This window comes from Panthera tigris, chromosome A2 (genome assembly GCF_018350195.1).
Source record: "Panthera tigris isolate Pti1 chromosome A2, P.tigris_Pti1_mat1.1, whole genome shotgun sequence".
In the NCBI taxonomy this organism is placed as follows: domain Eukaryota; kingdom Metazoa; phylum Chordata; class Mammalia; order Carnivora; family Felidae; genus Panthera; species Panthera tigris.
This window is the reverse complement of record NC_056661.1, coordinates 81695802-81707978: the sequence shown is the minus strand read 5'-3', so window position 1 is coordinate 81707978 and position 12177 is coordinate 81695802. Positions and strand designations below refer to the sequence as shown.

The 12177-nt window shown below is 43.5% G+C and overlaps 1 protein-coding gene across 1 annotated transcript in view; it reads left to right on the top strand.

Moving 5' to 3' along the window:
* The window catches only part of MAGI2 (membrane associated guanylate kinase, WW and PDZ domain containing 2), a 1321708-nt gene extending 1312376 nt beyond the window's left edge, over window positions 1-9332 (top strand). The window contains exon 22 of the mRNA XM_042965265.1: window positions 6380-9332. Coding sequence (XP_042821199.1) covers window positions 6380-7053 — 674 coding nt within the window. The 3' untranslated portion in view covers window positions 7054-9332. The remainder of the gene's footprint in view (window positions 1-6379) is intronic.
* The last annotated feature ends 2845 nt before the right edge of the window (window positions 9333-12177 follow it).

The window sequence follows — 12177 nt, the reverse complement described above, 5'->3', positions numbered from 1 at the left end:
CAGAGCATGAGTCAGGGAGGGGCAGAGAGAGAGGGAGACACAGAATCAGAAGCAGGCTCCAGGCTCTGAGCTGTCAGCACAGAGCCCAACATGGGACTCCAACTCACAAACCGTGAGATCATGACCTGAGCTGAAGTCGGTCACTCAACTGACTGAGCCACCCAGGCACCCCTGCAGATACTTATTTATGGCAATAAGTAGTCTCTTCCTAGTGGGTCACTTCTCTGGTTACCGTCACTTGAGTTATATTCCATAAAAGAAACAAGCTGTTGAAACACAGTAGATGAGGTTTTTTTGTTTGCTTGTTTTTTTAATCTCAGGCACATGAAGTGCAATACAACATTTTATTTGTCAATATTGCTGGGTTCCTACAAGATAAAGTCAAGAGATCACACATCTTTTAACTCAAAGATAACAGTATGTGTATGAGTGTGTGTATGATTTGTGTACATATATACTAATAATATGTAATTACATATTAATCAGTCTATTTTGTTAAGTATTTATTTATTAGAGTGAGAGAGAAAGAGTGGGGGAGGGGCAGAGAGAAAGAGAAAGAAAGAGAGAGAGAATCCAAAGCCCACACGGGGCTCGATCTCATGAAGCACAAAATCAGAACCTGAGCCAAAATCAAGAGTCAGTCTGCTTAACCAACTGAGCCACACAGGCACCCCTAATCAGTCTATATTCTAGGAGAGATCCAAAGTGACTGGAACCAACAATAAGGGGAAGAAACTTAATCCTAACTTAGGATGGGGACCTGCATATGCCCCCCAATAGAGTGTGAGCTATTGAGGGTCCGTCTTGCCTGTGGTTCATCTGAACATTCACTGGCATAGTGAGTAGTGAGTGACTCCCCAGAGATAAAGCTCCTTTAAGCAACATCATCATGGCTGAGAAGATTAACAAGGGAAAGAACATCTGTTAAAAGTCAGGAGAACTAAACTGCCTGTTCTCCATCCAGAGCTTCTCTATGTCTCTTTAGTTTAGAACTAAACTGAGATAGAGCTTCTCTATCTCTCTCCATCCCAGGGACCACTGATGAAAGCCAAGAACTCTTCCTAGTGCCCTTTCTGTGGCTGCCGTCCTCCCTCTGCACTCCTGCCCCAAACTTACTGATTTCCCTTCCCACTTCAAATACACACTAGCAATTCACCACCATCCTCCCCCTCTGAAAACTGATAAAAGTCATAGACACAAACCTTTTTTTGCTGATTATCCTCTAAATGAAGATCTTCTCTGAAGTATTTGCTCAAGTAGGCATCTGGTTTCAAGTCTTCCATTTCTGTGTGTGGAACAGGTTGATTTGTTCATCAAATATTCACTGAGCCTTTATCACTGTGTCAAACACTAGTAATTCCCACTGTGATAAACAAGACCAAGGTGGCCATTGCCCTCGTGAAGATTTGCCACCTAGTAGTTGAAACTGATATTAATCAAATAAGCAGGCAGATATATAATTACAAATTATAATTACTATTAGGAAATAAAAGCAAGATCCTCTTGAGGACAGCACAATATCTACCTTGGATTGGGTCCTCTAGGGTGATATTTAAGTGACCTAAAGAATAAAAAAGAACTCACCATGTGAATAGTTGGGGGAGAACCTTCTGGGCAGAAGAATCAGTAATGATATCCCAGAATAGAGAAGGCGCTTGGTGCATTTAGGAACTGAACGAAGACCAGTGTGGGTGGAGAATAGAAAATAAATGGGGATGAAGCTGAGGAGTCTGGCAGGGGCCAGATCACGCAGGCTTTTGTGGGTTATGATATTAATTTTGCATTTTCATCTAACAGCATTGAGAATCCACTGAAGTTTTAAGCAAAGGAATGACATGGTCTACTTTGTGTCGCAAAGAGATTCTTGTGGGTGCTGTATGGAGAATAATTAGTAGTAGGCGAGACTGGAAGTAAAGAGAAGAGTGGATTACAGGAGTAGCCCTGTGAGAAACAGTGGCTTGGAACGTACATCCTTGGTTATGGGAACTAGGTTAGTTGTCCTGAGCTCTGAGCTCAGGAGAGGGTGTGTATCCTACACTTCTCTTGTCTGAACAGCACTGAAATTCATTTTTGAATTCTCTGTCTTCAACAGTATTGCCAAGGGGTTATGAAAGAGGTCCACACTACGGTCTTTTTTTTTTTTTTTAAGTTCTTGTTAATGTTTATTTATTTTTGAGAGACAGAGTGTGAATGGGGGAGGGGCAGAGAGAAAGGGAGACACAGAATCCAAAACAGGCTCGAGGGTCTGAGCTGTCAGCACAGAGACTGATGCAGGGCTGGAACCCACGAACCATGAAATCATGACCTGAGCCAAAGTCGGGCACTTAACCGACTGAGCTACCCAGGCACGCCCATGGCTGTTTTTAACTGTGTTTATCTTGGGCAGCCCACACTGGTTGCAGTCCTTCTAGGGAGTGCCCTAAATCTTGACCTCAGGTGGTGAGAGTCCAAGTATACTTGAAGATAAGACTGATAAGACTTGTGGGTGGATTGTATTTGTGAGGTGAGGGAGAGAAAGGAATCAAGCATGACTCCAGAGGATAGTTGTGCCACTCACCAAGATGGGGAAATGAGGAAAGAGTGCAGAATAGGCTTGGGGAGAAAAGATTTCCACTTTTGACCTGTTAAATGAAGATGCCAGTGAATGATCCGAGTGGAGACAGCAAATAGACAGGTGGACACACCAGCCCAGAGCTCGTAGCATAGAGCTCAGCAGAAACATTCAGGAGTATTGCTGTTGTATAAAAGCCACATGAATAGAGGAGAATAGCTAGGAGACACTATAAAGAAAGAAAATGACCTAAGACCAACCCCTGAGGAATGCCAACATTTAGAGGTCAAGTAAAAGAAGAGGAAATTGAGAAGGAACTGCCAAAGAGAGAGTCTAAACAACAGGAGAACAGAGTGTCATGGGAGCCCAGAGTTGGCTTTGTTTCTGGCAGTGAAATGTGGTGAGATAAAGCATTAAGATGAGTACAGAGAGATGGCCTCTGAACTTGCCAATAGAAAGATCACTGGTGACCTGGACAAGAGCAGGTAGAGGAAGTCAGGTTGGAATAAGAGGCTTTTTCCTTTCTGATTTCAGACCATTGGGCTGGGAACACTGTTTGGACAATGGGGCTGCAGAAACTCCCGCAGGCCCACATGGCTGATTTTGTCTTCCTAGGATGCATCTCTGTTATTTCCAGTTCTGGTTAGAACATCTCAGACAGGAAGAATGTGGGCAGCTCATCTTCCTGGGCAACGACTCAGCAAATGAACACAATCACATGCTTTAGGCGGTGGCCGGGTTGGAGAAAAAAAAAGAAGGGGGAAGGAGCCAGGAGGAAAATAAGGTTTGAAGGAAGCAGAACAAAATATGGTTGCTTCTTCTGGTTATTGTGTATCAAGATTTCATGAAAACTGGAGTTTGAAATGTTAGAGTAGGACTCTTCCTGACCACCAGGGTTCCTGTCACCCGGATGAGGCCGGTGAAAGGGCAGGGTGGGGGAGGGGCTGTCTGCTGCCCTTGGCGCTTATACACAGCTTTGAAGGCTCCTGCCTCGTGCAGACACCTCATGGCTAGTATTCAGATGGAGAATTCTTGTCCAGAAAAATGAAAACTATTAAGCCACTTATACAAATGTCCATCCTTTAAGTCATTTTATGTTAAGATCTAGTTCATTTTAATTTCTGACTAATACTCGCAGTCAGTAGTAGCTTGGAATATTTTAGCATGTAGTTTCTCCCACTAAGAATTTAACGATCTATAAACAAACACTTGAGAAATCTTTTTATCATAAGAGGTATTCTTTTGTGCTTTGTATTTTGAATGATTTCACCTTCTAGTTTATTATCACAAGTAAGATGTTCAGAAATAAATGCTAAGTATTCTGTTCAGTGAGGGGGTCTGGTCCCTGTTGGTCAGCAGTGGCCATTGAGCATGTCCATTTCACATGCTTTGATCCTATTTGCAAGGCAAGATGTTAGGAAAATTTTCTCAGTAAGTGCAAAAAAGGAAAGAAACCCAACATTTTACTCTTGGCTGACCCATTTTGTCATCTTGGTCAAATTACTTAACCTCTCTCTGCTCCAATTCCTCCTTCAGGAAATGCTGTGAATAATATCAGCCTCCCTGTATCTCACAGTAATTCAAGGCCAGCTAATTGACTCTGCCACAGTGATGGAATTGGCCCAGGTGGGGGTGGGAGGAATGGTGGAGAAAGATATTAAAAGTGAACTATCATTATCACGGTCCAAGCTAGAGATTACTATTGCACAACGACACTCTAGTTAGGCCTTTTGGAAACCACTTTTAACTCTTTCAGGCAATATCTTCCTGTATGATGGAATTGCCACGGACTATCATTTGCTCTAACGGTTTCATTTTCAGACGCTACCCCAGACAGAATCAGAACATACTCCAATTTTCAATGAAAACATTTGCATTTGAGGATTTTAGAATATTCCTCAAGGTAGCCAAGTCTACCCGGGGTAGAGCAACACAGCACATGGGAATCACAGCATATGGGAATGGCTGATTTACTGGCACTTACTCAAAATGTCACCTGCTAGTATACTAGTTAATGCGGCCCAGTTTGTAAGTGGGTCACAACTGGGACATCTAAGAAAAATCTGACTCAACTATGTGTATAAAATCGTTATAGTCCTCCCATTGCAAAGTGATTTTCCCTTTGAAAGTGCAAGTCTCATCTCTGTGAGGTAAACATTTCATCCTTACCTTATAAAGGGAGAAAATGAGGCTCAGAGAGATCAAGTAGTTGATCTCAAACCCCATCTTGGTAAATGCCAGAGGCAGGATTAGATTCCAGGTTTTCCCATGCTTTTCCAGGACTTTTTACTTTTTACTCATGTGAACATGATAATGGATATGTCTGTGAAAAGAAGGAAGAGAATATTATGCCCTAAAATACTCCATTCAAATTTCACATCAAAGGAGAAACTTTTTATAACTGACTTGATATTGTACAGGTGACCAGAATTTCTGGAACTTTCAACCCCACTGCCTTTATCTTCTCCTTATCTCTTTATAAATCAGCATCAAAGATACCAGATAAGAATTCTCAAATTTTAAAGTAGACCCTTGACATTCACAGATTAAGTCTGAATAAGAGCCTCTAATTGTCTGTGACACATAATGTTCCAGTGGTGGGAATCTGACCCACAGGCACTGAGGCTGGTATGTGGGACAGAATCTCTGGGGCTAGTGAAGAGCCTCTCCTGCCACCCAGCATTCAGATTTCAATGTGGTCTCCTTGTTCCCACTCATGACGGTGTACCTGTTCTGTGGAGAAAACTTACGCCCTAGAAAGACAGTCCAAAATCTGAGGATTTCCAAAGGTTTGAGGGACATACTCCTAACAAACATCCAAGGATCACTGTATTGGATTTTCCTGTTTTAATTTTGCTTTAGTGGCCAGAAACTTTAGTGCTCATAGTAGTAACTAACTCATCCCAGATTCCTAACACATCTGTCCTCCTACTTGGCCTCTGACCTTTAAAAAAAAAATCGTTTCTCATTTTTATCATTCTATTTTGTATGTGTGTTGTTATAAATGTCTCAAGTCCTTTCTCAAAGTAGGGAGATCTTAAACCCCAAATAAATGTTGAAACTAGGCTTCCTAGAAAGAAAGAATTTCTCTAAATCTGGCCCTGCTATAATGTCAGGATTACTCGAAAGAATTAAGGACTGTGATTTCCAAAAGACAACAGTAAATTTTTTTTGATGAATTTATCCAAATTCCAAGAGCATCTGGTGGTAGCTAATTATGCTTTGAGTGACACCTAACGGTTGAAAGTCACTGTCCCAACTTCTTCCAGAGGATTCAGAGCAGTGTTTCTCAAAGCTTGGTTCTCAGACCATCTTCAGAATCATCCGGTGCCTGTTAAAAATGCAGAGAAATTACTGGGCCCCAAGCTACGGAATTCTCTGGGACTAGCCACCTGGGAATCTGTATTTTTCACAACTACCCCAGGTGATTCAGATGTGTAACTCGAGTTTGAGAACCACTGATACTCTAGTTGCCAAGCCAGATATCCACACGGGGCTGTCAGACCTGAAGGCACCCCAGGAAGCTAGAAGGGGCCAAGGCGGAGGGACGGATCAGGCCCGACCTTAGTTAGCAATGACCTCCCTGATCCATCAATGAGGGAAGGAGGTGGGGTAGATGAGTCGGGGAACACAGAACCCCCGGGGATACGGCCGGCTGCCCCGTTGGCAGTGAGGGTGGGAACGGCGGTGGCTTGGGACCTTGAAAGCAGTCGCCCCTGGCCGCCTGCTCTCGTCCCTAAGGTAGAGAGAGAGAGAGAGAGAGAGGTCGCGGGAGCGTGGAAAGGCTGCGAGGCGCGCCTCCTAACGCCTGTGCTTCCTGTCCCACAGACGAACCCAACTGCTGGAGTTCTCCCGCTGCCGCCTCCCCAGGTCTGCCGGAAGTAGGCGTCTCCCTCGAAGACGTCCTCTCTCCATTCTCTCCATCACATCCAGCCCCACCCTCCGACCCTTCCCACCAGATAGGCCCAGACCCAACTTGGGATATCAAAAGGGAACACGACGTTAGGAAACCAAAGGAGCTTTCAGCCGGCGGCCAGAAGAAGCAGCGCCTCGGGGAGCAGAGGGAGCGCTCGGCCAGCCCGCAGAGGGCCGCTCGGCCGAGGCTCGAGGAGGCGCCAGGCGGCCAGGGGCGGCCCGAGGCCGGCAGGCCCTCCTCGGAGGCCAGGGCGCCCGGGCCCGCGGCGGCGGACGCGGCGGACGCGGCGCGGGCCGGCGGGAAGGAGGGGCCCCGCGCCGCGGTGGGCCCCGAGCTCGGCCGGCGCGAAGGCCCCGGGGCTGCGCCCGCGTTCGCGGGCCCGGGCCGTGGCGGTGGCGCGGAGCGCCCGGGCGCGCGGGAGGCCGAGGGCAGGGCGGGCGCGCGCGCGGGGCCCCGGCAGGGCGCGCGGCCCCCGGGGGGCGCCCCCGCGCGCAAAGCCGCCGTCGCGCCGGGGCCTTGGAAAGTGCCCGGCTCCGACAAGCTGCCGGGCGTCCTGAAGCCCGGCGCCTCGGCTGCGGGCAGATGAGCCGCGCGGCAGCAGCCCGCCGCCCCGCCTCGACGCCTGCAGGCCTTTCTTCTTAGGTTCCGTCTCACGGCGTTTTAATTTATTTTCACTGTCACACGCATAGATCCACGAGGCACCAAGGCCTGGGAGCATCGACGTGAAGTCCCACGTGTCCAACGAGCATGGGCCGTACAGCGTCCACGCGCAGACCTAAACTGATCCTAAAGCCCCTGGTTCCATTTTGGGGGCTTTGGCAGCTATGGAAGAACCAAAATAACGTGAAGAACATCACAGAGAGACAGTGCAGTGTAGCTTTAGTAAAAAGAAAAAAAGAAAAAAAAAATTACCCCCACTGCATGAAGGATTTGGATGCCATCCAAACTTTATATCAAGAAACTGGACAAGTTAAGAGCAATCACAAACTGGAATATCGCCTTAAAAATCAAACTGCACGGAGCAAGCTGAAACTGAGACAAGATTATATCTTTTAATTGATCTAAAGAGTTGTAAATAAATTGTTCTCGACATATCTAGACAGGGGTTAAAAGGTTTCTTTGAAACATTCAGAACTGTTCACCCATGACCTGTTTCCATGGCTCACTCGTGGCATCCATCACCGGTATTAGCTGCAACGTTCCCTGCGTACTGCAGGACGAGTTAGAAATCTAGTGAATTCATTGGTGTGATGCCATTTTTACTGCCATTTCTGTGATCAAATCATATTTCTGTACATTTTCAGTGGTAGGAAAAAAAAGGTTTGAAAATTGTATCTTAGGGAACAGATTGCCATAAGTCAGAATTTTGCAGTTTAGCTCAGAGATCTTAATTGGTTTTCATCTAAAATACGCATTTTATAATTGAAGGACCACAATTTGTTTAATCAAGATTGGCAACGCTGCAGTTCCTTTATGAAAAGGCTTTCATATTGTCTCAGGCTAGCAGAGATAGTAGCTTCTTTGACAGCAGTGTTATTTTTCACTTATTTTATTGTCTTTTTAATCCTCTTTCCATTGCTTCATTTTCACTTTGATAGAGCAGAGACAAAGTGTTTCTCCTGTATTTCTCAGATTATAATGAATCCCTGATATTAAAAAATCATTATGACCAATTTATTTTCATCAAAGAATGTGAACCTTTTAGCATTCTTTTCTGCTTATTGTTCTTTAGTCTTTCTCCTTTTATTTTCATTTGGTTTGCTTTCTTGTCTTTGTATTCTTTGTCATTTTTTAATTTCTTTAGCAACCTCTAGGTGTTTCCGTTTATCTTCATCAATCTATGGTTGATTCCCTAGTAAAATTCTTTCTTCCCTGCCGTTTTAATATTTCTTTGTAAAATGTTACCCTCAGTTAATTATCCATTGGTACTGATTTGTAGCTACACATATTAAAAAGGCAAAATGTTTCTGAGGGCAGTTTCTCTTTAATTTGTCCTGAATGAATGAGGCTGCATCCTTCCCATATTCTGCCCCTTACAGGAGTTCAAATGCAAATAAGCCTCACCTCCCTGCACTTGTAGTCAAATAAGTAAAACAGGAGATCAGGTCCATCACACGGGGTCACACATAATAGCCTCCCTCAGCTGACTCTTTCCGTCTCTGTAAATTGCAGTAACCTGAGCACTAGCCATTTAATTTCCATCAGGCATAGGAGTAGTTTCGTTGTTTGACAAGAAGAGAATATGGTTGAAAGCCTCAAGTGAAGAATCTTGCAGCTTGTAAAAGCAATTTCCAAAAATGGAATCCATTCAACATAAACAAAAGCACAAACACATGTAGCAGTTTACAATACTTTGGGTTTAATCTCAATTAGTCTTTCTCCCCTGGACTAGAAATCCAGTATAGTTTGCCATTAATTTATTGAATCTGGTTTTGGACAATGCTTCTGTAGTGTAGCTGCACGTCCCAGTACTGTATCCTCTGACCTTTATTTTTCATGTGTTACAAAAGGATAAAAAAAGTTGAGATTACGCTTGCATAAATTCTAATTTGCACAGTTCACAGCTACTACTCGTGCAGTAATTGCTTTATGCGGCTGTAATCCATAACCTGTGAAGACAGCACATCATCTAAATCCCATTCCAAATAATATATCTGTGTAGTGTTAGCTGTGAATTTACCCTGTACAGCTGTATCTCTATAAATATAATTCCATGTATTAATAGTCACAGAAAGACTGTAAGTGAGCAACTATTTTTATGAAACGCACCACTATGGATAAATTAACTTTTACAGAAATCTTGTTTACTGTATGATATTCTAAAACACTGTCAAATAAAATATATATCCAAAAATCTTTTCTTTTTCCAACTATGTAGGCTGTGTGTTAATTTTAAGTCAGTAATTACTGGGGGTTAATTTTTTTTTAAACTGCAGTTTTCATAGATTTTTTTAGAGTGTAATTTTAATGCCCCCAAACAGGACTCCTTTTTCAAACCTGAACGTAAATGTAGTGGAATTATACAGAAAAAAAAAAAGAAAAAAACTGTTGACTTTATTTGCCCAAGTAAATGGAGAGTTTTCTCAAAGACTCTCTAGTTGGTACTTGTCTGTCAGCTAACTACACCATCTGTGAACTGGCAGTATGTTTCCGTTGCTTGCTACACTGATTGATACTGAGCCCTTTTTTTTTCAAAAAGGATGTCAGGTATCAATCAACAATATATCCCATCACATGTTTTCCTTTTAATTCTGAAATTTTTTCATGTAAAATCCAGAGAAGTTTATGTAGAAGTCAACATTTAGTGAACAGTAGTGTAGAAGTCCAGATGCCCTCTGCAGTTTATTGCAGAGCATACGCTAGGGAGAGACGTCTACGGGGTTATGGGAGGACTGCAACGCGGCCACCACAGAGATCACAATCCAGAGAAGCAGTTAGCAATCCCAATCCTGTTGGGACCTCCCAGTGATGTCACTAGGAGGCCTAAAACTCCCAAACTGACTGCTTTTACTTCACTGTTAATTTTTTAAAAATTAAACGTGTCACTTTTAGAAAAGGGAAGAAGCTGACACCAAGTGTGAAATCAAGCACAAAAGTTAAGGCATTTGTAATAAATATGTGTCATTCATAAAATGAACGAATCTAAGAAGGCAAGCACAAGCTGAAAAATCAAAAGACGTCTAAAACAATGTAGTTAACAAAACAGGTTGCACGTATTAATGATACACAGCTAATTACCATTTTAAAAGAAAAAAAATACAAAAGTCATTAGAAGTAATTAGGACATTGGAAAGATTAGAAATCAGAGACCAAAGGGATTAGGACAGGGACAGAGCAGGACGACATTGAGAGGTAAGGCACCAGGCCTGGACAAGGGCCTTACCATGAATCAAATGGCTCCAAGGTCAGGCAGGAAATATGAAAAAATGAAGAGAGCCAGGTGGGGACTGGGCCAATGGACAAACATGTCCCTCCTCTAAAGCTGTCACTTTTGTCAGGTCTAAGTCCACTGTAGAATAGCCTTTTGGTTTCTTAAGGAAAGAAAAAAAAAATCAGCTATTTATTTGCAATTTTGTGGTTTTTATAGTTTGACAAGTTTAATGCACATTTTTAAGAAACACTGAACCAGAAGACAAAACACTACCACAATAGGCCATCTGCAGACCCAGTCTGGCCCACAGCCCACCAATTTGCAGCCTCTTTCTTGGAAGAACGGCCAGACTTTCAGCAGAGAACCCCTCGCTTGCTTTTATCAGGGTCTGATTCACCTTCCAAGCAGTGCATCATACAGACCCCAGGGATGGAAAAGCGTGTGGCTCGTAAGTCCGTACGTGCCTGGAATAGCTTCAAATGTGTATTCAAAGCATGAGGCCCTCCGCCAGAAACCTGATAGCTGTTCTTGCACTGGAGGTGGATTTGCTGTGAAGAAACTAGAGCTTGCAAGAGCCCTGAAGCCATTTGAAATTTTCTATTCTTTCTTGGTGAGTTTGCCCCAAACCATGTAAGCTGGGGGCTATCCAAAGGTGAATCTCCCCCACCCTAGTGATATTACTCTTTTTCAGGTCAAACTCATGGCAAAATCAAATGACCTAATTGCTGAAGAACTTGGACTTAACCAAGATTCTTTTTCAGACAACCACAGTGCCAGACAGGATGCCTGTAAAATCACAAGAGTGCTTTCTGAGGCTAAGAATAGTAAGGGCCCTAAGTCTAATGATGAGTTCTGCATTGTGTCTAGTTCATTTGGGGCACCAATTAAATGTGTAAAGATTATGGTTATGATATTGGTGGTAAAAGCTGGGTGGAAAGCATTTGAGTATAAACAACGGAGCAACATCGCAGAATTAAGCCGACCCCTTGCTGGGCATTTGGTGGCATATTTCACCTAAACAGCTCAGTTATCAGGGATTTCATAAAAACTTAAGTGTGTCCTGCCACTCAGGGGAGGGGAACTGGCGACCACACATGGGCATCATCTGTGTTTTCTAATAGCTTGGTGGGATCTTTGCTTCTGATGAAACTGCCTCTCCAAGAGTGATTTCATTTGGAAAAACCTGGCAATCTTGTGATGCAACAAAGTGACCTTTGACTTTCTTTCTTCAGTGGAAGGTAAATTTACTAAAACCCTAACAAGGTGTATCTGTGTGAAGGGAAATTGAACCCCCTCTGTGGTTTCATCCCAGGTCAACTGCCTTCACGTGGAGAAGCACACATTCCTGGGATACAAAGAGACTTTTTAGGGGGTACGTAGGCAGGGACAGCTTAAGTGAAATTCATTTTCAGATATTCAACTTCTATTTTTATGCATTTCAAACCTGAGGATGGCCAGTTCCCCATTGCCACCTGCCCAGTGCAAGGACCCTTTGAATTAGAGAAGCAGGATGAGCCTGTCATCTGCCTCGCCTTTCACTCTGGTACATTACCTAGGGGTGTAGAAACAAAGAGACAATTGGAGAAAGCAGCCCTCCTGAAGAAGAATCGAGAGATCAAAGTAGAGAGCCTCGGTAAGAAATATTCAAGTGGGCAATGGCTTCCTTCATCCAGAAGCCCTGGTAGGGTTCCTATCTAAAACTTAGCACTCAAAAAAACAAAAACAAAAACAAAAACAAAAACAAACTTAGCACTCACATTTATTTGAATTTTAAAATAAAGTCGGACTTTTTCTGATTGAACGTGTGATGGCTATTTGTCTGGCTTGACCACAATGACT